The 22,701-nt window shown below is 40.1% G+C and overlaps 1 protein-coding gene and 2 non-coding genes across 4 annotated transcripts; 2 read left to right on the top strand and 1 right to left on the bottom strand.

The window, feature by feature from the left end:
- Positions 1-2,948: 2,948 nt before the first annotated feature.
- spag17 (sperm associated antigen 17) lies at positions 2,949-22,592 on the top strand. 2 transcript variants are annotated; one of them, XM_026161733.1, is made up of 49 exons: positions 2,949-3,231; positions 3,670-3,810; positions 4,294-4,353; positions 4,485-4,613; positions 4,986-5,112; positions 5,216-5,431; positions 5,559-5,713; positions 5,904-6,047; positions 6,614-6,683; positions 6,801-6,919; positions 7,081-7,281; positions 8,764-8,868; positions 9,004-9,154; positions 9,258-9,452; positions 9,574-9,611; positions 9,711-9,827; positions 10,101-10,255; positions 10,427-10,539; positions 10,631-10,701; positions 10,995-11,255; positions 11,389-11,503; positions 11,808-11,948; positions 12,077-12,187; positions 13,187-13,344; positions 13,473-13,575; positions 13,912-14,060; positions 14,211-14,325; positions 14,462-14,616; positions 14,842-14,986; positions 15,160-15,614; positions 15,748-15,933; positions 16,148-16,287; positions 16,675-16,805; positions 17,029-17,162; positions 17,257-17,445; positions 17,568-17,681; positions 17,842-17,893; positions 18,018-18,126; positions 18,222-18,272; positions 18,559-18,652; positions 18,749-18,860; positions 19,032-19,071; positions 19,187-19,251; positions 19,565-19,692; positions 20,169-20,329; positions 20,533-20,593; positions 20,802-20,949; positions 22,247-22,379; positions 22,460-22,592. In XM_026161733.1, the coding sequence occupies exons 1-49, from the start codon at positions 3,124-3,126 to the stop codon at positions 22,467-22,469; spliced, it is 6,381 nt and encodes a 2,126-aa protein (XP_026017518.1). In that variant the 5' UTR covers positions 2,949-3,123; the 3' UTR covers positions 22,470-22,592. The 2 variants fall into 2 exon arrangements, with proteins under 2 accessions (XP_026017518.1, XP_026017516.1); XM_026161731.1 differs by having other exon boundaries at positions 14,842-15,004.
- Positions 6,118-6,189, bottom strand: trnam-cau (transfer RNA methionine (anticodon CAU)). Its single transcript has one exon. It is a non-coding gene; the product is annotated as a tRNA-Met (tRNA).
- trnag-gcc (transfer RNA glycine (anticodon GCC)) lies at positions 7,383-7,453 on the top strand. Its single transcript has one exon. It is a non-coding gene; the product is annotated as a tRNA-Gly (tRNA).
- Positions 22,593-22,701: the final 109 nt, after the last annotated feature.

The raw sequence follows: 22,701 nt of genomic DNA, 5'->3' as shown, positions 1-22,701 counted from the left end.
ATTTTAACTTTTAAGGACAGTATGTATGGTAGGACCGATTTGATGGGTTGCATTAAAATGAATGCATTTCTGTTTTGGGTTATTTTATGCTCACTTTTCCTCCATTGCCATGAGTCTGTAACACTCCTTCCACAGTTGCATGAAGGTGCTTATGAGCTGCAGCTGAACTAGTGAATATGTGTCGAAAGCTTAGCCTCTGAATGATGTTAAACAGGTTATAAATACGTGATTTACAATTTGTACCTCGAGGGTGTAATAAACTGTGACTAACGTACAGGTAGTACCTTCCCATGTGACGTCATATTTCCTTCCTACTGAGATATTTGATATTTAGTTGTGCAATGTGCATTATTTTGAGTAGTGAGTGAACTGAGATTTTAAATAAACTCTTATGACTGGTCTTGGACGTAATGAAATAGCCCCTGCAGGCACATGATGAACAAGTTTAATAGCAGTGCAGGACTAAAAGAAATGGATATTTTGAGATGTTGCTATGCTATTTTCAGTATGCGGACTGTTATATAAGTGTCACTACAGTGTTTATGTGGCGGCTATGTGTGACCTTTGTAGGACACTGCCTCTGGAAGGTTTGGAGATGGCAGTTCCTCCATAACTAATGGATGTGCTTGGGAACAAAGATGTAGAGATGCATGAAATTGTTTGTAATATGAACAGAGCAAGGAAGATTCAACTGAATAACTGAATGTGTGCCCATTAACAGATGCCCAGTAGATATATAAGCCTTCATTTTACACAAAGCATTTTTTTTTTGCTTTTAACATACAAAGCCAGAGTAATGTGTGCAATATAAATATTTTGTGAGGATATGTGCCAAGAATAAAAATACCTCGGAAACCAGAACTAAACAGGCAGTCTGACCCACAGGAGTTGGGGAGCGTCTCTCGTGTTTTTCACTAGAAATTATGGGTTATGGATGGGTTGCGCTGAAATTAAACAGGAAATGCTTTTGGCATCACTGATTTTCATGTTTTGTCACCTTCCTTAAAAAAATAAAGTTAAAGATTAGTAAAGCAAAGTTTATGCCAAAGTATATGAGAAGTAGTTTAAATGATGTTTCAGTGGACAAAATCAATAATATGAATGCACTGGTTTACTTAAAACAGATGAGAGTATCCTATTCTTTTTAAAAAGAACATCAACATCAAGCAGACCGATTAAAAAGAATATAAATAATATTATCATGAATTGCTAATTACTGTCTGAGAGTGTGTTGGGGTGGTAAAGTGGTCACAACCTCTTTAGATTTATTAAATCTGTGTATTCACCTGATTAGCATTTAAAGTCTTGTTGTAAAATAAAACCTTGCCAAGGCTGGTTTCTTTTTTCAACACTGACTGCATTACGATTGAAAATAATGAATATATGAACGTTGAACTGAAGGCTCTTGTCCATGGCTGCTATATTTAACCTTTATCTTGTTGCTTGGCTCATATTGTAGAACAACTGTTTCACCATCCTTTATAGCAGACCTTCCCAAAGTGTGGGCCCCGCCCCCTGGGGGGGGGGGGCGGTATGAAAAGGGAAAAAAACAAAAAACAATGCTTGGACACTGCTAGCAGGGGGCTCCCACACAAACGCAAAGCAGGAGATGAAGCATAGCTGAACATGTTTCCAAACCAACTTCATTCTAAGCCAAAGACTAGAAAATATGGTGAAGCATATCTGCCCTTTGGTTTCACACAAGTGCTGAGGTAGGTCTCCCCCTGCAAAATTAATTTTCCCTTCGTCGGGAGCAGCGCTGGGCTCTCCAAATCACGGACAAACAGTATCCCACATTCTTGATTTGTGGTTTACAAACACTTGTAATGACTAACTACTCCTGACATTTTGGAGATGTTGGCTCTTTATACACTAAAGTTACAGCGGGATACAAATAATATCAGACTGATCCTGCCACGATTTGTTCCCCGTTCAAATCACGGACAAACAGCATCCAACAGCTGTTTATGTTTTTAAACCCATTTTGCACAGAGAGGCTTTTTTTTTAAATGTATTGATAGCAATGTTGAATATTATTACACAGGGAAAAAACAACTACATGTAAAATAATTACACCGTGAGGCCTCTGCCTTTCTAAATGGAGGGACAGTAACTGCGTGTGTAAGCGTGTAAAACCTGAAGATAGAGACAAAATACTGTTAATCTGCCATTCTGCAATTCCTCTCATGTAAACAATAACGTGGTGCACAGCGTGACGTGAAAAAAGGCACATACCTTTAACGTTGCGTGATGAACTCTGTATTCCTCTTCGACACGTAAAGACGAAAAAGGAGTTTTAAAAAAATCTCCGTTTTCGGTGATTGGAAACGCCGTTTACGTGTGGACGAAACAGGGCGAACAACATTCTTGTAAAACAAAGGGGAGCCCAGCAAAAAAAGTTTGGGAACCACTGCTTTATAGGGATTTTAAAAAGTGTATGTGCCGTCATTATCTATTCTCAGTTGCTCTGGATCACTGTTTCTATCACAGAAATTAATCAGCTGTTTTCAGTGTTCACTGTCTGGGCACAGTGACAATATTGCTCAGGTTTGAATCTATTCAACTGGTAAATGGGAGCTCTTTTTTTGGTTAGGTTTACAAAGCCAAATGCTTTGAACTTAAGAACTGATTACCATGTACTACTATAGATATAACAATCACTGAAACTGTGTAAGCAACGACCTGGATTTGGTTTGTAAAGTTTTGATTCACGATGGGTTGTGACTCTGCTGTGAAAGCGCAGCTGCAGACAAAGTATAATACGGCCACCTAGTGGAGACAGCAAACGACAGCAACATTGGACTAAAAGGTTGTGTCTTTAAAAACGAAGCAGATTTTATTATATTCTAATTCTTGTTTTCGTACCTTTTTACTACTAAAGTCTAACACGACGAAACAGCGAATTTGTAAACAGGAAGGCGCGTTCCGTCAAGCTTTTGTTCTGAAAGTCTACGGGAAGTCCCACTCTGAAAACATTACTTGACACTCGTGCCCTTGCGGTTACCAGGGGCAACATGAGCACCAGATGACAACTCACAGTTAGTAATCTAAAGTTGATCTCTAACTCGAAAATTGCATTACTGTTTTCACTGCTCTGTGTTGTTGAATTACCACTAAGCGGAAATGCCACCAAAGGGAGCTAAAAAGGGCTCTGCTAAAAAGTCCAGTACTGATGGAGGCGCAGTAAACAAGAACTGGGAGACTGGTCTCATCAAAGCAGAGTTTGAAGAGGTTTGTCGTCTCACTGACCACTTTTTTTTTTGGCTGAACTTAAATAGTTTGTTGGAAACATTTATATCCTCTTCACACTGAGTGAATCTCGCAGTTTTCTCATAAGGCGTTAGCCGAGTCTAAGGGCAGGTTAATGGGTGCGCGCGCGCGATTAGCCAGATCAGGCAGCTTCGATTTTTCAGACCGGAAGTTATAATTTCGACATCCCTAAATGTTATTAGTAAACGTTGTTATGCTTCTTAAAAGCTTTTTATTCTTTTTTTTTTCTTTAACGTAATTTTTTTTTCATTTGTCTTAGCATAAATTGCGCCATCACTGAGCCTAAAGCGAGCTGTCATATACTGCAAAGCAAATATGTATAAATATGATATGAAATAATGTAGCCTGTGACTGGGGTGTATTGCAGTGGTATATCGTAAAACGTATTGCCCTTCCCAGGATTCGTGGCAGGCATGTGTGTCTTTTGTGGTTGGGAGAGGTCCGCAGGAGGAGGAACTGATCCAGGCGCTGGCCTTGGCTGTACAGGAACCGCAACGCAAACTTTTCACCTTGCTAACTTGGGACGACACGCTTGCAAAGGTACTCTAACTTTGTTACTTCCTTTATATTAAAGGGACCTGTGGTGTTGATATAACACATTTTATATTTTATTGTTGACTCTACTAGACTTGCTTTACATCATTTACACTTAAAAATGAGCCTACTTTGTCTCAAATGATGCATGGCGGTGTTAGTGACTGCGTCATGATACTAACGCCTACCAGCAAGAAGGTCGTGGTTCGAATCCATCAGCAGGATGAGCCCTTTGGGTGGGTGTTTGAACCTACCTGGCTTTCTTTCTGGATGCTCAAGGTTTCTCCCACATTTCAAAGGGCATCCCTTTTAGGTGAGCATGTGGTAGTCGTCGTATTTGACTGGCTCCTATACAGAGTTGACTTGACAGTTGCGCTTAAAACTGGGATGGACCTTCCAGAGCTGTGTTTAATATTGCTTAATAGCTTATAGCTTAGTAATGTACCATTCATGATATATATTGTAAAGTAAAATCCTTCCTCTTTGCAGATCCATGAGCTGGGGAATCCCAAAGCAAAAAAACCCGACGATGCCCCCATGTTCTATCAGGTATGCTTTGGAAATTTTTACAGGAGTGACTTTGTGCACCATGCCAAAGAATAATGTTGTTTTTATGTGACGTGTTTCAGTGTAACAGTCATTGTTGTGTGTGTATTTACAAGTGTCTGTGTTTTGTGTAGGTTACAGAGCCAGCTAAACTGCTGCTCGATGCAGGAGAGGGGATTCCCTGTGACCCGATGGCAAAAATATTGAAGTTCCAGCTGCTACTTATCAAAGCCTGTTATCAGCAGAGGTCAGATGCTAACCAGGTAAATGACTTGTTATTTAAGTGATTCTTATTCCTTTATAATTAATTAAGGTGTTGACAGGGCGTGAAATTTCACTTTCAGTGTTATCTTACTAACACTACTAACATCTAGTTGTTTTTAAAAAAGATTTATTGTAACTCCAAATTCTTTGTATTTTTGTATTCATCATACCCCTGTAATATTACATTCTTCGTTTGTGTTTCACATGTCATGGGTACATGGCCTATACTTGGTTAATGGTCAAGTATTGTTTCATTCAAGACAGCTTTTGTACCACCAGTGATATAATTCTGAGTTGTAGGTACAAAAAAACCCACAAAACATTTGAGATGTTCCTCAGAGTCATATTTTTAAAACTGTTTTATGTTTAAGGCTGAGGAGGGAAAGACAACAGTCTCTGATAAAAAGGGAAAGGGTCCTCATACACCGGTGATACCACCCAAGGAGAAGAAGACCAAGCTGAAGCGCAGGGGTGATGTTGAGCCACCTACTTTCAAAGGTAAAAGCTGATGAAAAGCTAAAGTGGTAAAGATTAATATACTTGTTCAGGTTGTTTCGTGCTTTAAAATCTTGTGCGCACTGATTTTGTGTCTTGGTCATAGACGATGAGCCAGAGTGGGGTCCTCAGCACTATATTCTAATCCTGGGATTCTACCAGCCGCAACTGATAGCGGGACTTGATGCCATAGGTGTTCATGTGTCTAATGTCATCAAATTGTGTTTGGAGTTCTCCCAAAATATGGAGGAGCAGCAGGATCACCAAGACAGCTGTGAGGGAAATGAACAGAGTCTCAGAGCTTCGCCGGTTTTTGATGCAGGTAAGGAGTAAACAGTAAATCTTCTGTTTGCTATCTTCAGTAAATAGTAGATTTATTGTCTGTTATAAGAGAAGTATAAGACATGTATGTTTACACTGCATCATCATTTTTTCTGCGTGTACAAAAGCTGTGCAGGAAAGGAAGTTGAATGAATTCTGGTCAGGTCTGAGATCAGTTTTGGACAGCGGGCCACCAGACTCCAGGCTCCATGATGTGGTTCAGCTCAGCTACACTGTTCCTCACTTCTTGCTTCCCTTTGACGCGCGGGACCCTGAAACTGTGGTGAGTAGATAAGTGTTTAACATATCTGGTCTCATTTTTGAGTTTATTAGAATATTGCACATTATTTTGTTTTTCTGTTATCCAGTTTGAATTATATATTACATATCTGCTTTGTTTTGTTTAAGCATCACATGACGTGACCTGCTTTTTACTTGAAATCCGTGTCTGTGTGTCTATGCTGTGTGTCCAGCTGGAGTTGGGAAGCCAAATCTTTGACGGTGTGGCCAGTCTTATCTATGACTGCCTAGACGTCAGAAGGCAGTATCAGCAATACCGGAACAATGTTAAATTCATCAGTGTGCCTGCTGTTGTGAAGCACTCAGAGCCTGTGGAGGTAAATATATGTAGATACAGTTAGACACCGGTAGTTTTCTTGAATGGATTTATTTTATAAAATAGGCTTGTAGCAGAGGATGGTTTCGATCCATCGACCTCTGGGTTATGGGCCCAGCACGCTTCCGCTGCGCCACTCTGCTTACGCTTGTGATGTGACTCAAACCCACAATCCCTGGCTTAAGAAGCCTATCCATTAGGCTTCATGCACTGGTTTTAACCCACTAGGTACAAACCAGTGTTCCCTAACCTGCACTTAACCCTCCGTTTTTGGCTTTATCAAAACAAAATACAAAAAAGATTGTCAATCACACTATCAAAATAAAAGTGTTGATATTCTGGTTGGTAAATGTGTGGGTTTTTTTCAAGAGTATATTGAGGAGGATAGATCTAGTCTGAAATGAATCCTCTCACAATCAGACAACATAGCTTTTTATCTAAAAACAACACTCCAGATATGACCCACAGCACTGGTCCTGAACCTCTACACTGACATCATTGTTTTTCTTTCTCTTTATTTGTTGATATTTGTCAGAATGGAGATGATTTTTCTGTTCCTTGTGCCAGGTTGTGTCAGCAGCTCCAACCCCACTCTCCAAGAAGAAGTCAGGTCAGGAGGAAGCCCCAGGAGACCAAGGTGAAATTTTGTTATTGTTAATGTTCATCTGGACTATTTTGGTATAGTCTTGTTTGGCATTTTGAATTAAAACCTCCTAATCCTTTCTCTTTTTAATGGTTTCTTCTTGGTGGACAGAGAACAGGCTCCTTCCTCTCTCTCTAGATGTGGACATGTGTTACTATAACAACCTGCTGGACCTGGTTGCTCCTGAGGCCTGCTCTGTGCCTTTGATCCTGCACTGTATGTTGGAACAGGTATGTGTGCATTTGGTTTTGTGAATGTGCAGTTTTGCTCTGTCTCTTACTGTGTGTGAAAGAAGCATTTCCAAATATGGTTGATGGGAAAATGTTGTGTGACTGATTAATGAATAGCTAAAATGAGGACATATTAGAATTTGTACAATTTGTGTCTCTAGGTGGTGATTTCTGCAGAGCAGTCCTTGTCTGCCCACCCCCATGTGGCTGAGGACTCCAAACCTCTCAGCAGCCCCTGGTTAGACCACCAGCTGGTCAGCTATATGCTCCAAAACTTCTTGCCACTAGTACAAAAAGAAGAGGAGAGACTCTATGTATTAAACAACCTCCTAAACACAGTACAGAATGAAGAGGATAAGAAGGTATAGGTACCACTGCATAACAATACACACCTAGATAAATCCAAAGAACACGTGCTGAGAAGACCACAAAAAATCGCTAAGCCTCCAGCCTAGTATGTGAAGCATTGGTGGTTCAGTGGTAGAATTCTCGCCTGCCACGCGGGAGGCCCGGGTTCGATTCCCGGCCAATGCAGCAGCTTTTTTTTTCTTTTTTTCCCCTTCTTCTTTTAAACAGAAGGCGCCGACTCACAGGAAGATAAGGTCATATTTCTGTGGACAGGATTAGTGTCAGACACTTAAAGCTGAATAGCAAATCCCCACAAGCTCTTGTGTTATGATAATAGAGCACTTGCGGCAACATTCCCTAAGTAGGATGGGCTTGGTTGTGACGTATGGGGGATGGGTGGGGTAAAACACTCGGTTTCCTGAACATGTGACAGGAAAACCATGTCATCTATTTCATGCTGTTTATGCATGAAAACTTTTTTTCATTTTTACAGAACAAAAGGTTTTGGTATTCAAAACAATTGTATTTTTAATGAACTCAAACTCACATTTAAGTCATAACTCAGTCACATGTATGCATTAATAGAAGAATCCAATTCCAAATCTAATTCATCAAAATGAATCAGATATGGATTCTTCAAGAAATACTCCAATATAATAATGCTTAACACGTCCTTATTAATCCTTATTGTAGAGATTAATCAGAGCTGCGTAATGCTGAAATAACACGTACAGCACTGAGTAACCATGCTACAAATACATACCAGTGGACCACCAGCAGATGGCGCTATATTCAATGTGTAACTTTAGCAGAAATATTGAGGTTTTCTGTATATATGTCTAATAAATACTAATACTAAGAAACCAGCCATGAGCTCAAAGGAAGAAAGATTTTGGAGGGTAGGACAGGATTCCTTTAAATATGACTTTGCTTCTAAGATTTTCCATAAGCTCCTTTTAAACATTCACTCTAATCATGAAAACAGCTTGAAGCTGCTACTTTATGAACATATGCATATGCATTAAGCTGGCTTTTTATTCCTGCATACAGGAAATTCACATTACAGCACCAGCATTGTTCCACAAACCCCACAGAAAGCACAAAAACACAGTTTACATTGCTTTAGTTGGGAGATTTTCACTGAGGCCTTAAAAATACTCCAAACACTTTGCATGTTTATGATAAGTGTTCCCTCACTCAGAATCACAACTCTAGGTCAGGTTAACAAGACTCTTATTTAATATATTTGACATTTTTGACATTTTAACAAATTCTTACTAGGATCTGTTGCTCATACCAGCAAAGAGAAATTTTATCTCCTGCTTAAGTGAAAAACTTGATCAGAAACTAACTGCAAATAATGTTGTTAACTTCTATCAGAAAAGGTTTATAAGCTCCAGTTTAACAATGAGTTCTGGGTTCTCAGGTACGCTTAGAGCACAGTGTACAATTTATTAATGTTTCTCAATTTTATTATCTTTGTTTATCTGTGCTAGAGGCTAGTGGCGAAATTTGGAGCAAGGGAAACTGACAGGAAGACTGAGCAACCTCTGGTTATCAGACACCATGATGAGCGGGCCCAGCGCTTGAGAGACATCAGTGTAAGTAATTTTATTGTATTTTAAAATCAAGTTTTTATGTTGTCTGTGTGTGATTTTTACATGATATTAAGAAAATGACTGCCTGGTTTAACAAGAGCTGCTGTGTATTTGTGTACATGCACGTGACCCTCTTAGGTGGTTCAGGATTTCGATCCGACAGAGGTGGAGTTGTCCATGATGAGACTGTCTCCGGTGTGGGAGATGATCGAGTCAGTCACTCAGCAGAAAAACAGAAAATCTTGTTGGATGTCCATCAAACAACAGCTACAGCACTACTGCACAGATGGTCAGAACCTGTGCTTAAGGCCTCGGGTCAACTCACTGTACCTGCTTACAGTATATGTTGGTGAATCTTGTAATAAAGTTCTTGATTCATCGGCTTCCTACAGATGATGTGTCATGGCCGGAGGTGGAGCGTTTTTTTCATCAGAGCGTCTTGGAGGCTATGCCGCTGTCCGGGGTGGATCAGCAGGGTGTGTTACGTGGAATAGCAGACCCAGCACAGCAGCAGACATCAATAGTAATCCCCTGGGATGACCCGTTATCCTTTGCTAAACAGCAGCTTTATAACATGAGGAACAAAGGTCTGATGTTATATTAGTTAATTCACTTACTGTTATGTTATGACACTTGCTTACATGCAGTATGTTACATTTTACAACTCACTCATGAAACACCCTACATCACTGCTTTACTTTACTATAGATCCAACATTTCTTACTGACGAGCCTTCTAACAGAGAGGTATTATTCTTATATTTATCTCTTTATTTATTTATTTTTTTAGCTTGCTTTAATTTAAAAAAAAAGAAAACAGCAATGGATCCTGTATTTTTCCCCCAGGAGCAGAGTGGTAGAGTGTGTAGCCACCTGGACTTACCTGACATACAGAGCTGTAGGTTGAGATCTCTGTTTCACTGGCGCTATGCTGAGCACCACAATGCCACCGTCCTGCCTCAGGTGATATATCTGTTTTATCTTGTTAAATGTGTTAGGGGTGTCACATTAGACGTACTGTGGTTACTACACGTTAAGTCTCCTCTACTCTGAAGCTTTAAATGTAAAATGCAAGAGATGAAATGGGCTTAATGAGCAAACTAAACAAAGTTGAGGCTATACTCTGCAGCAGTATTATGTACATCCTGCAGAAAAGCAGAAAACAGCACCGTTCTTTATGTGTTTTTACAGTTTGAGGCATTTGCTTGGATATTTTGACTTCCTTCTTTTGTGTAGTTGCTCCAGTTAGCATCAGAGGAATACTGCTGCTTGGACACCTTCAGAGGAAGCCATAACAACATCCTATACGTTTTTTGCCATAATCCCATGAGTCCTCAACGCCAGTCCAGGGAGTTCTGGCATGTGGCTCTTCACACCGATGTCAAGTTCAGGTGTGAAATGATGCTTGTTACAAGAGGAATAGTAAGAAATCTTTTGCTGATTGCTTTCATGGATGTACATGTCTGTGTCATAGCAATGTGTTGGAACCGAGTACTCACTCCTGGATTCATTAAAGAGCGTAATCTGCAGCTCACTCTACATTGTCCTGTCTGTCTGTACAGGAGTTACTTTGAGCATGTGGCAGATACTGTTTCACAGTGGACGAGACAGGAGGAATCAAAGAGAGACACAACGCAAGTCGGAAACGACACTCCAGAATCTGATTCTCCAAAAGGTATCGTACTATAGTGATCAATATGTGGCTCTACCGATTTAACCTTGCTTACCTCTGTATACATATAATATGTGATTTCTTCCTGGACTAGATGACAATACTGTTTGTTCTTCCAAGGAGGATGAGAGAATGGAAGTCTTCATCAGAAAAGGCTCCCTTAAAGTCAGTACAGGCTAACACACAAGTACACACACCTGAATCTGACATGGAGAATTTCATAGAGCAGTCTCATTTCTTATATCCCTCAGATGCTTTTTCACAGAGCAGTTAAGTAATAAATTCATGAGTTCAAATTCATGATCCAGTTCTAATAGTTCCAGTTTTCAGTATTTTATGTGTAAAGTACGTCTAGAGATAAAATAAGATTTCTCATTATCTCAGGCTAGAACACAGCCACATTAAACTACTTTAGAGTCACCAAAGTGTTACATGGTTACAGTATTATGGTGTTACAGGCCTGGAAGTTGGAGCAGGAGCGTCAGAAGGAAGAGGAGATACCCAAAAAGTCAAAGAAAGAGGATTTGCCGAAAGATAAGCAGCAGAAAAAGGAGGATAAGTCAACCGACAACAAGAAAAAGAAAACGTCATCTGATGACAAGAAGAGCAGGCCAGGGTCGGAAGGCAGCTCAGCCAACCCTCCCACAGAGTCAGCTATCACAACAGCGCCCCCTGTGGATGAAGTTGTAGAAGTACAGCATGCAGAGGAACCTTTCAATGTGAGCGCACACACCTAGAACCCATTACAGAACTAAACTCGTGTTTTGGTTAAGGTCTTGATAAGTGAAACAGCTTCGTTCAGGTTAAGTAATAAATGACTCCATGCATATGATGTGTGTGTCCAATGTTTAGGGTTTCACTGGCTACATCATGGATGGAAAATTGATCCATGTGTCAGGTTGTCTCCAGTACCTTTTCCCCTCCGATGGAGGACGTGTCACTGTGGAGACAGTCAGCTTTGTTCAAGGTACGGGATCTGTCTGTGTTCTTCATGAATCTAAGCAGACCTTCAACTACAAACTCACAAACAGCTTACTTAGACAGTATAGAAAACTACAAACATGTGTTATATCTTAAGATAACATAAAAAGTTAAACCATTCGTACAGTTTTTCTCCCCCTCCTGCAGCTATATTTCCCTAAGAATGAAAAAAATGTTGAAGTATTTATGAGCTTAGTTCCATTATTAGACAAATGACACCATAAATCAATGAAAAACATAAATAAAGCAAAGGTCAAATATTCCTCAGTAACACATAGTTTTTCCTCCAGGTTCCAGCCAAATGAAAGTCGTTGTGAAGAAGGATGGACATCATTTCTACACACACATCAACCAATTTCTTGTTGATCCTGCAAAATGTCTCCCTCATAACCAAGACAATAAAAACATTGAACCGGAAAAGGACTGTAGAGGTAAAGATGCTACCTGTTGTATTTTTAGGTTACTTTTTTATACACCTGTGTAAATACCACAGTTATTGTGAATGATATGTGATTTATAGACTCATTTAGTGTGCGTGTGTGTTTGCGGTCTCTTTCAGGGGCAGAACCTGCGGCGATAAAAACAGTGAAGCAGGGCTCCTTCTCAGCTGTGCTTGACAATAGAATTCGTCTTTCATACAGTTTCTACGGTCCCACGGGAGAGCGCACAGGTATTACACTCAGACATACAGTACATATTTATAAAAGAAAGTCTTTTTTTATACTTAAAGTTGCAAACGGGTTAAATACAGTACTGAATAGTTAATAAACTCAGTGCATCTGACATTTATTAAGCCTGGAGCATCAAGTTTAAAAGGCCTTGACTGTACGGGTAGCGTAGTGTTTTTGTTTGGTCAGACCTGCACTTTAGTAACCCCTTTGCCCAGTTATCGATCCATCCTTGGCTCTTCTTCTTTTTCTTCTCTATTTGCATTTTATCTGCAAACTCAGTATTCTTTTTTAAGATTATGCAGATGGCATCCATTTCTACGCCCTAGTGAAAGACAATGAAAGAGGGCAGGATACATCAGGTGATGGAGATGCTTTTCAGTAGCTTCCACAAATGTCAGTCTATCTTCACTGTGGGTCAGGTTAAATCACTGTCCAGTAATGCTTCCTTCTGGACACATTTCAAAACTTTCAGTGCTTCCACACTCGCTCTGACATTGAGGAGGGTATATGTGCATTTATTTCATCCTGTCTGGACTTTGGAAAATGGATTGTAGAAAAGAACACAGACAGACAAATGAACAGAATTTTTAACACCTGCAATTAGTTCAAAACACTTTTTTTAAATTTCAAAACAGTATCTTGTGTTTAGGCCTCCTTATACTGGTTACAATTAAAGTTTTAAGATTGACTTTAATATTTTTAATCCCATTTAACTTTAAACGGGATAGGCTCCAGCTTCCTCACAAGCCTGAATCGGATGAGCAGAAGAAAGCACTTTGTTGCTTGGCTTGAATTGCTACAGCTTAGTGCCTTGCTGATGGTCTACATATTATATATTTCCTTTTTACTGCACTGATCTCACTTGTTGTGAGCAGTTTCTGTTTAATGTCCCATGTTGAGTTAGTTTGTCTCTGTTTGATTTATAGTCTTCTTTGTGATGTGAAAATCCCTTACGTGTTATTAAAGTACTTTTTAAAATAAAGTTATTATTATTATAGTAATTTCCCAGGAAACCAAAGGCAAAGTAGCAGAGACATCTATCGCAGACCCCATTCATCTATCTGCCTCCATCCACTGCTCCAAGGAAAAAGATGCAGCGTCAGTTCCCTCAAAGACACAAACCACATCCAGTCAGTTCAGACCTCCAGAGGCCCAGGTTAACACACATTTACATGTTTACAGAAAATAATGTAGATTAATGTAGACTATATGTACGTGTACACATAGGTTTTTAGCCATAAAATATGTTCTGTCATTAGACTAAATATGTAATGTATGTCTAAGGGTTGTGAAGGTCAACCAGCAGAGCAATCAAATTCGTTCAGCGGTCTCAGCCTCTCTATTCCTAATGGCCTCATGCTGCAATATCTGCGAGAAGATACACAAGGTCAGTAACGGATGTGTTTAGAATTTATAGTACCTATGCAGTCAATTTTGCAGACTCCCGTCCTTGGTGCAAGTAGGACCCTGTTCGTGCTCGTAGAGACTCATCTGTATATCTTCTGTGCTCAAATCCACCTGCTTACCCGCTTATGTGCCGAGACTAGTGCCACATTTTGGTGGCCTATCTACAAATAGCTTGAATTTAATGAATGTGTCTTTCATGAAGTTTTAGCACAACTTTCTGCATCTACTATAATCCCATTAACCATCTGCATATGCTAAAGAGTCATACTCAAATATATATGACATGATTTGTGTGTGTTTTTGTGTCCATGTAAAGAAGGAGGTATTATGGTGAGACAAAGCTTTCCTCTACATGGCAAAGGAAAGGCAAGACATCTTCAGGACACATCCCTCTCCAAGGAATTGTCCCGTATTATCACCAGCCAGGGAGCTGTGATCCGTTACATGAGAGATGGATCCACAGAGGTACACTCATTCATACTGAGGCACATATTGAAATAAATATACAACTGACTCCAGGCAGGTAGTTCTTGAATAGCTGCACAAATTGTTACATGAAAACGGTGAAGAATCATGCCCGTTTTTTCTGGCTTCTCTTATTTTTTTGTACTGCAGGTGCTGTTTGCTGATGGCTCAGTCAGTTTCAGTCAGGATTCTGGTCCAGTGTGGGTCCCTGACTCTGAGGTTCAGGAGCAAAACTCTGATCAGGAATCTGAGGACAGCAAGAAAGGTTAGACTGGTGTACCACTGAATACAAAACAGCGCTTCTTCTGTCTCGTAATGAGTGTGACGGGGCGCTTGCTGGGAAGATAATTAATTTTCAGTGGTACAGTTATACTCTCTTTGCATGTCTTGTGTCTCTGCAGAACAGGGCTCAAAGGAGGGGACTAAGGATCACAGAGGGTGTTGGTTAACTACAACTCCATGTGGAGATCGCATCTGTACTGTTGGGACCACACACAAAAACATGCCAACCACGTCCCTTCTCACTTACAAGGCTACTGACCCCATCACCCATCAGGCAAGAAAGTACTATTTCTTCTAAATTATACAGGCTACCAACATTGCAATTAAGTCCATAATAAAAATGTGAGAGTTAAAAAATCCTCACGGTGCTTGGGGGCAGAAATTTCATTTCAGAGTACCTTGAAGTATATGATATATAGAGAGAAATGAGACTCATTCTGAAATCGTCTTATGCTTTTCATCGCTAACTTAGCTCGCTGACTCTGGTTTCTTGTGTTAGGTGATGCTGAACCGCGAGGATCTGGTGGTTTCTGTCCAGAACCCAGATGGGTCTGTAGTTGTAGAGCATGCAGATGGAACCAGGATTACCAGCCTCTTGCAAGAAAGGCCAATGAATGCAAATCCACACTGTTTGCTGCGCACTGGTGACCAGCAGGCACACAGTACATTGATCAAATCCATACTCAGCAGTAGATCTGCACTTACAGATGACTACACAAATATATGCAGTATACATGCTATCACCATTAAAATACATTATAATCTCTAAGCAGATTTTTATATCTGATTTATGTTCCTGTGACATTTACTTTTCCAGGACAGCAGCCAGGGAGTGTAACCCTTAAATCAGCCTCTCAAAGTGCAAGCGACTGCACTGAGTGTGTGGAAAGCATTGCTGGGGACATGGATGTCAAGGACACTTGTCTCAATGGAGACATCAGCAGGAACAGTGCAGGGAATGCATGTGACCGGGAGGGAGCTGTTCATGTGTGCACAAATCTGAATCAGTGCGGTTGTATGTGTGAAGAAAAAGAAAGTACTGAAAGTAGTGTGCATATGAATAGTGAACATGGTGTGTTTGCCAAAGAGACTCAGAATGTTGAGACTAAAGGGTGTGGGAAGGATGAATCAAGGATGTCTGCTAAAGAGCGGATGGTGTTGGTAGAGAAGGAGGGCTGCGCCACAGTAGTGATGTACCCAGAGCGTCAAACGGCTCATATCTTTTTAGCCGATGGAACGGTCGTCACTGGAAACAATCAAAGAGAATACGAGGTGCGTGATTTGCCAGCAGATGGCACCAAAACTTAAATAAAAACTTGGAACTATGACTTTAAGACATGGATAAGGCTGCACTTTGACACTTGTTTGCAGAACCGTTGATCCATATTTGTGCTTTGTACCCAAGGTGTTCCCATCCAGTGTAGGAGTCCTGTCCATCAGAAGCGATGGAACATGCGTGTACTCCTCAGACCCACTCGTAACTCCAAGTCCAAAGGGGTCTACTCCCACTGAACAGACAGGAATTTACACTATGAGTCATATGGGCAAAGTGGCCTGTGAAATTACAGACCCTGATGGGAACCATTTCCAGGTCAGTTTCTCTGATCACAAGATAGTGAGCCTATGTTGCTGTGCAGGTCTTTTTTTAAGGTGGTTAGCATAGGAGGAATGTGGGAATTTGGATCAATGAAATAGTTTGCTATATTCTTAAAGTCTCAAAGAAAGACCTATGATGGGAAAAAATATAGAAATTCATTAAGCTCGTATTATTTTTAGTTTCGGTAACATGCTGAACTTTGTTGCAGGTTATGGAGGATGGGCAGATATCTGTGCTAAACTTGAGACCTGCTACTAGCACGCTTAAACAAACGGAGGAAGAGCTAGAAAAGGAAGAGGACAGTGAAACGGATGGGCCTCGTGAAAAACCCAGAGAGCAGTGTCCCAGGTAGCTTGGCTGATTGTGTGTATGTTGTGTGTGTGTGTCACCATGGAAAAATGCAATTCTGGAGAAACTTAAGCAACCTAAAAATGCCCTTTTGACTATTATTTCTGTGTTTACATGAAACAGCCATTATGTAATAAAGTTGTAGTGACTACTGAGAACTTGTATGTCAAAATGTCAGCAACATCCACTCGTATTTCAATTGTTTTTAATTGTCCACAAGATCAAAGAAAAGACAATTCACAGGGCATTTAGTAAGAAAACTCTTATAAACTGTATTTGTTATGTTTTTTAACTCTCTAAAAGAAAGGTAGCAGAAATGAATGCCAAATAACTAAACTGATGTCCGGAATTGTTACTCACAGTCTGCAAACGTATTTTGTCTTCCAGGTTGTTTCTGGTGCATGGGGATGGCTCAGGCACTGAACTGCTGAGCTCTCAAACTGTAAAGGAGCTGCTCTGCCAGGCGTACTTGGACCCTACCATAGCACTGTTGAAGGAACAATTGGCAAACACACAAGGTTTAATGTCTCCTAAATCAAGAAACAACTGGACTGAATAAAATTGTTCTATGGTTTTTGTTAAAGAATGTCCCTCAAAAAACTTCCACATAGTGTATAATGACAGTTAACTGTCTCTAATGTTGAGTGTACTTTTGTCATTCTGTTACATCAGGAGATGGATAAAAGAAACTATTCAGTTAACCAGGAAGTAATGTGAGGTTTGTGGGTGTGTCTGTTCCAGATGAGTTTGGCATCACTATCCTAAAGCCCAGCCACCAGAGTGTGTGGTCTCAGTGGTTGCTTAACAAACAGAACCCTGAAATTACCCCTCCCAACCTCAGAAACCGCAGCTGGCATGACTTCCCCGCAGTAGAAGTATGTCTATACATGCTTACACATATCACACACACACACACAGAAACAGCACTTGAAATCCATTTTACTATTTTTGCGTTCCTCTCAAATCCAGAAGAAGAGTCCAGGTCCTCCATTTGGTACTGACGTAGTGTATAATTTGGGTCTGAGAATGAGGCCTGCAGGTTCTGCAGTACATCATCGGCCTGTCAGGAGCTGCCCTAAGGTCCTGGAGCTGAGAGAACTATACCAGCACCGACCATTCACCACACCACTCAAAAATACTATAGACTCACGATTAAAGGTAAAATTATTCTTTATCATTTGTCCCCAAAACTGGAGTTTGTGTTAAAACATTTGAGAAAGATATAAATCATCTCGTTAATGTGACTTCAGACATATCTAGAAATGTGGCTTTTACTGCAGGAATACATCGAGAGTTTGATGGAAAGAGAGCAACGGTCAGAAAAGATGAAAGTTAAAGACCCTCGCTCTGAGGAGGAGACTGCCCATGCCAGTGATCTCATCAATCTGATTTTGGTAAGCACACACACATACACATATTGAGTATAACAATGATAATGTTTATAGTTATAGGGAACATTGTGTGGCTCTTTCCCTCTACTACATACTGGCTTCTAAAAGTAAACCTTGTACTATAACATAAAGGACAAAAGCTGACTTATATTGCACTTTGTAGTCTTTTCCAGAGGAAGATGATGCCAGTCACACCATTGATAGGAGGATTTCAGGTTGGTAAGACAAATCTATAAACCAGTTCATTTGGTTTTTAGAGTTGACTTGTACCTGATTTAGTCCTGGTTTGGTGTCAGAATACTGAGGGGAAAGTACACCTTTTGTTGTATGTGTCCACAGAGGACGTAGCCAGTCTGTACAGCCAAGGAATCTGTAGCCCAGCTGAACAGTCAGATGTTTCTCAAGACTTTGCCACGGTACAAAGTGACAGCTTGGAGAAATTAAACCGGTACGTGTGCTAAAATAATCTCATCTTCACTAAGGTGAAAGTTCTAGGTTTTAATCTGTGTAAATATGCTTTTGAAATGCTCTTTTTCTTTCCAGTTGTACCAAAGACAAGGATACAACATGGACTGAAAAACTTACACAGTACAGGTAAAAACATTATTACTGATTGTGAGTAATAACCTTAATATAACAAAGCAGCCTTTGCATCTTAGCCTTTTTTAGGACTTGTATAGGACTTAATCTGGACATTTGTCAGTCACATTGGTTTGTAGTAATTGTAGAAATGACTTTTCATCTCTCTTTTCCTGAGTGGGTTTTATGAACAGAACTAGAGCTACTGCAATACTTTCAGTACTACTAACAGAAAGATAAAAAGAAGTACTGCCACCGTTAAAGTTTGTACTATTTTTCTATTCTTGTGTGTGTATTTTAGGCAGGAGATGCGTGAAGAGAAGATCTACAGAGAGGCTATGAGGAAGAGGAGCGTTGTTCCCTTTTTCCACCCAGAAAATATTCCCCTGTACGAGGTACTATATTCGCTTAACATCATCTTAAAGGATTCCCAGTCGATTTTTCTCTGTGCAGTGTATAAAAATACGAAGCACCGTTTCTGGTTTTCTCAGAGTCTGCTACAGCAACAAATACCTGACATGAGGAGTTTGTCAATGGCTCTCCCACCATTTCCCAAGTCGGACAGTACTGAGGGCTTCCTGAAAGATGCGCCACAGGAGGACAGTAAGTTATGATACCTTTGTGAGTATTTACTAGAGGTATAACTTGTTTTAAAGATGTTTTTTTGATTGGAATCTTCCCAAAAAAAACAAAACAACAGAATAAATGAGTCTTAATGGTGACTTCAGTGACATGAAGCTGTTTATTAAACTACATTTGTGTTTGGCACTGCAGCTCCAAGGCCTTTAAACCCAACACCGTCTCAGTCTGCAAGGTAATAATGAGCAAATTATGTTTTGAACTGTTTCTCCTGTTTAATTTTTCACTCTGTGATTTAGCCACTTACAAAACTGTCATCATCAGGGCTTAATCTGTGTTTTTTCTTTTAGTCATTCAGCAAGAAGTAGCAGGGTGCTAGAAAAGAGACCCACCAACCCCACACCTCAGTCTGCTGGTTTGTTTCTAACCTTCTCATGTTTTATATTACTATTAATTCCTGGAAACCTCACCAATAATGCATCAAATATTTTTTAGGACAGAAATGACGTAAAGCCACTGTGAACATACAGACATGGAGCAGTATGATCAGTCAGAAACTGCACTCTGTGAGGACAGAGGCAGAATTTTATTTACATTTATTTAGATCGTTGAATCTCTGCCAGGACTTGATGGCTCAGTACAAAGACAAATAATACTGTATATGATTTACACTTCTATGCAAACTTATGAATTATCCTGTGTGTGTCTGTGTGCGTGTACACGTCCAGGTGAAAGCAGTTGGAGGGATTCTTCTAGGAAATGCAAGTCACCACAGTTAGATGTGAGTGGAAAGCCCAGACAGACTACAGTCACCCTACCATCCTCTGTCCTCGGCTCTAAATCCTGCAGTGCACCGGTACAAAATCATTTTTGTTTTTTTTGCCAAAAATGTGCTGGTCGAGTTTTTGTTTTGGGTGGTTCCCTAGTATTAAACTTGCTATTGGTTAATAGTATTACCACCTATGGGCTCAATGTTTATTAAGAGAAACTTTGAACTTACATTCCAGTAGTTCATTTTTTGTTTGTTTGTTTGTTTGTGAAAAGTAAAATGGCCCTTGAAGGGACCTTTAGAGGATCTATACGTTTGTGCCATTATTATTTCATAACCTGAAGGATTTTTCTCCTCTCTTCATCATCAGTGGGGTGATTAAATCCCACTGATGATGGAGTGAGCCTTTTTATCGCTGATATCCTATCAAATTGGGAGTGTTAAAAAAAGATGTTCCTATAATACCATTTGTACACATACTTTACCCTATATTTTTATCACGGTAGTATCAAGCTGCCAGTTTTTCATTGTTAACTTTTCTTTGTCTATGTCCTCTGTTGAAGCTCCTGCAGGCGGAGGAGCAAGTGAGGAGGAAGTGCCAAACAGGTGCCATTGTGAAGGGCTTCCAGCTCATCCCATCGAGCGTAGACTTTGGCACGCTGAAGGAGGGCACCTCCTCCACCATTATTGTTGTGATGAAGAATGTTGGTTTTGACATATGCAGGTAAACCACCAGACAGATAGAGACAAGGGATTTTAGGTTTTTGGGGGTTATTTTTGTAGTCTTAGGTCTTGTTTCAATTGTCTTTTAGTACCTCAGAAAGAAATGAGGACTGTTAGGTGGAGGCAATTTATGGGTCACCTTCAAGTCCAAAGGGAAAACTCTGACCTAACTATTTGTGGTTTATTTCACTCTGTCGCTGCCAGGTTCCATGTGAAACAGCCTCCTCCAGCTACAGGCCTCCGGGTCATCTACAGCCCTGGCCCTGTAAGTTTTCATTTTGATGTTTAATATGAAATAAAAATTTAATGTAATATAATATTTATATTAATGTTCCAGCCACTGCGTTTCTACTTTAATGCTATTGAATTCATTGTATAAATGTTCAAAACAGCTGACATTTTTTGTTTGTTAAAGGGTTAAATTCTACTTCCTTCAACGTCTCATAGGCATATGTGGTGTCTTGTTTTACTAGGTGGCCGCAGGTCTGCAGGTCGAACTGAAGGTTCAGCTGTTTGCAATGTGTGCTGTCCAAGCAGGGGAAGTAGAGCCAAAGAAGTTAATCTCCCAGGAAATTATCATTCCTACTGAGAAAGACATCCTCTGTCTGCCAGTCACTGCTAATATCCTTTGAGCACCTAAAGAAACACATTCAGTTTAGCTTTTAATTTTCTTACTAGAAAACAGTGTTTAAAAAAACAAAAACTTCTCTTCTGACTTCCGAAACAAGTGAGAGAAAAGTTGTGTATAAGAGATCTGCCCAGACTTAGTGAGTAACCAACACCAAAATGTCAAACATACACGTCTGAAACAGAATCAAACCCAAAATAACAAAAAGAAAAGGACTGTTGCAGCTTTCTTTTGCTACACAGTGAATGGTATTTTCAAGCAATGGCAATTTCATCTCTGAAATTGCTTTTATTCGCATCATTTTTACCTGTTATTGGTAAATGCTAGCAACAAATCCATCTGAGTTTAGCACAAAATGCAAAATGAAAATAGAGTAGACCTCAGCCAGCCTACATTCACTGGTTTCACAATCGACAATCACATGTGGTAATACTACGTTTTTGTTTTTTTGTTTTTTCTTTTGTTGTGATGACATTACTATAAAAAATAAAAGTAATCCACTGGGTTTTAGCTCCACAGATGCCAGGAGTGCTTTAATTCTAGGAAATACATAAAATTGGTGGGCTGTGAGGCAGCTGCTCATTCTTTGAATCAGGATGTGCCAAACCCCACACTTAGGCAAGCGTAATGCGAGTGTGTTACATGGTGACATGGATAAGTGTTGGATAAGTGGTAGTTGTTTTGGTTAGTGCGAACAAACTGCTTCCAATTTTACAGTAGGTCTAAAGTCCATCACTGGCCATCAGGTCTCTCAATTCCCGTTGTTCTTCTTCCAGATCTTCCCCAAATTGCAGAGCCATGAGCTTCTCCAAGATCTTATCCATACTGTGTTCAAAAAACACAGTCTGAGTACTCACAGCCCTGCCCATCGAGTATCCGGCAGCAAACGTCTCCGCAGGACAATCAGGCTCTCCCAAGCCCAGGAGTTGTCAGTTTCATTAAGGGACCAGTTGATAAAATCCATAATTCTTCTTTAGGTTTTTAGAGAACAAGTCTGGGAGACTATCTTAGGGTTAAAGAATAAGCCAGACTATACAACTGACATGAGAAGCCAAGCAGGAAAGATAAGGGAGAGGGAGAAAGTACGACCGCCTCCGTCAAGAGCCAAGAGAAGGATGAAGGATTTGTTGTTGCCTAGGTTATTATTCCAGCCTCAATTTTATGTTAAAAAAAGATTTTCTTGTGTAACTAAGATTCAAAGTTACTGCTGATATGAAATTTCATGAAGATGAATGAAGATTCATGGCGTGTGTGTTGAAAGAAGTGATGTTGGTCCTTAACTAACTTCACCTATCCTTCCTGAGGGATTATATGAAATTTGGCTTAAGGACCATAGCAGGGTCCATAAAAAGAACATCTCCAAGGTCTTCCAGGCTTCCAGCTGGGCAGGGAAGCGTCCTGATCAGTCCCGCAGTAAACGCAGGTTAGTGTCTTACACCATGAAATAACATCTTTAAGATTCAGACAGAGGATAAGTCACTGATAAAACCGTTTTGTTTTCAGGACATATTAAGGACTCCAGCTTCTCTCAGTCAGATTTCACACCTTTTAAGCCTTCATCACATTATAACCATCTCACGTTTGATTATTTCTGATAAATTGTGATGTTTGATGTGAAATAAAAATATTAACCTAAGTAATTGAGGCAATTGAATTCTTATGTGTGACCATGTCTGCTTGTAACACATTATGATAAATACCTGCGCTACCTAATGTAATTTGGCTCGTACTGTACGAGTTAGAGC

The sequence above is a fragment of the Astatotilapia calliptera genome, chromosome 3, assembly GCF_900246225.1.
Source record: "Astatotilapia calliptera chromosome 3, fAstCal1.2, whole genome shotgun sequence".
Taxonomy (NCBI): domain Eukaryota; kingdom Metazoa; phylum Chordata; class Actinopteri; order Cichliformes; family Cichlidae; genus Astatotilapia; species Astatotilapia calliptera.
Note: the sequence above shows the minus strand (reverse complement) of the source record. Positions and strands in the feature narration are given on the sequence as shown.

Coding starts and splice junctions, on each gene's coding strand:
- spag17 (XM_026161731.1), top strand. CDS start 3,124: ATGCCACCAAAGGGAGCTAAAAAGGGCTCTGCTAAAAAGTCCAGTACT. Junction 9,155..9,257: donor ACAGCACTACTGCACAGATG/GTCAGAACCTGT, acceptor GGCTTCCTACAG/ATGATGTGTCATGGCCGGAG. Junction 16,806..17,028: donor ACAATTGGCAAACACACAAG/GTTTAATGTCTC, acceptor TGTCTGTTCCAG/ATGAGTTTGGCATCACTATC.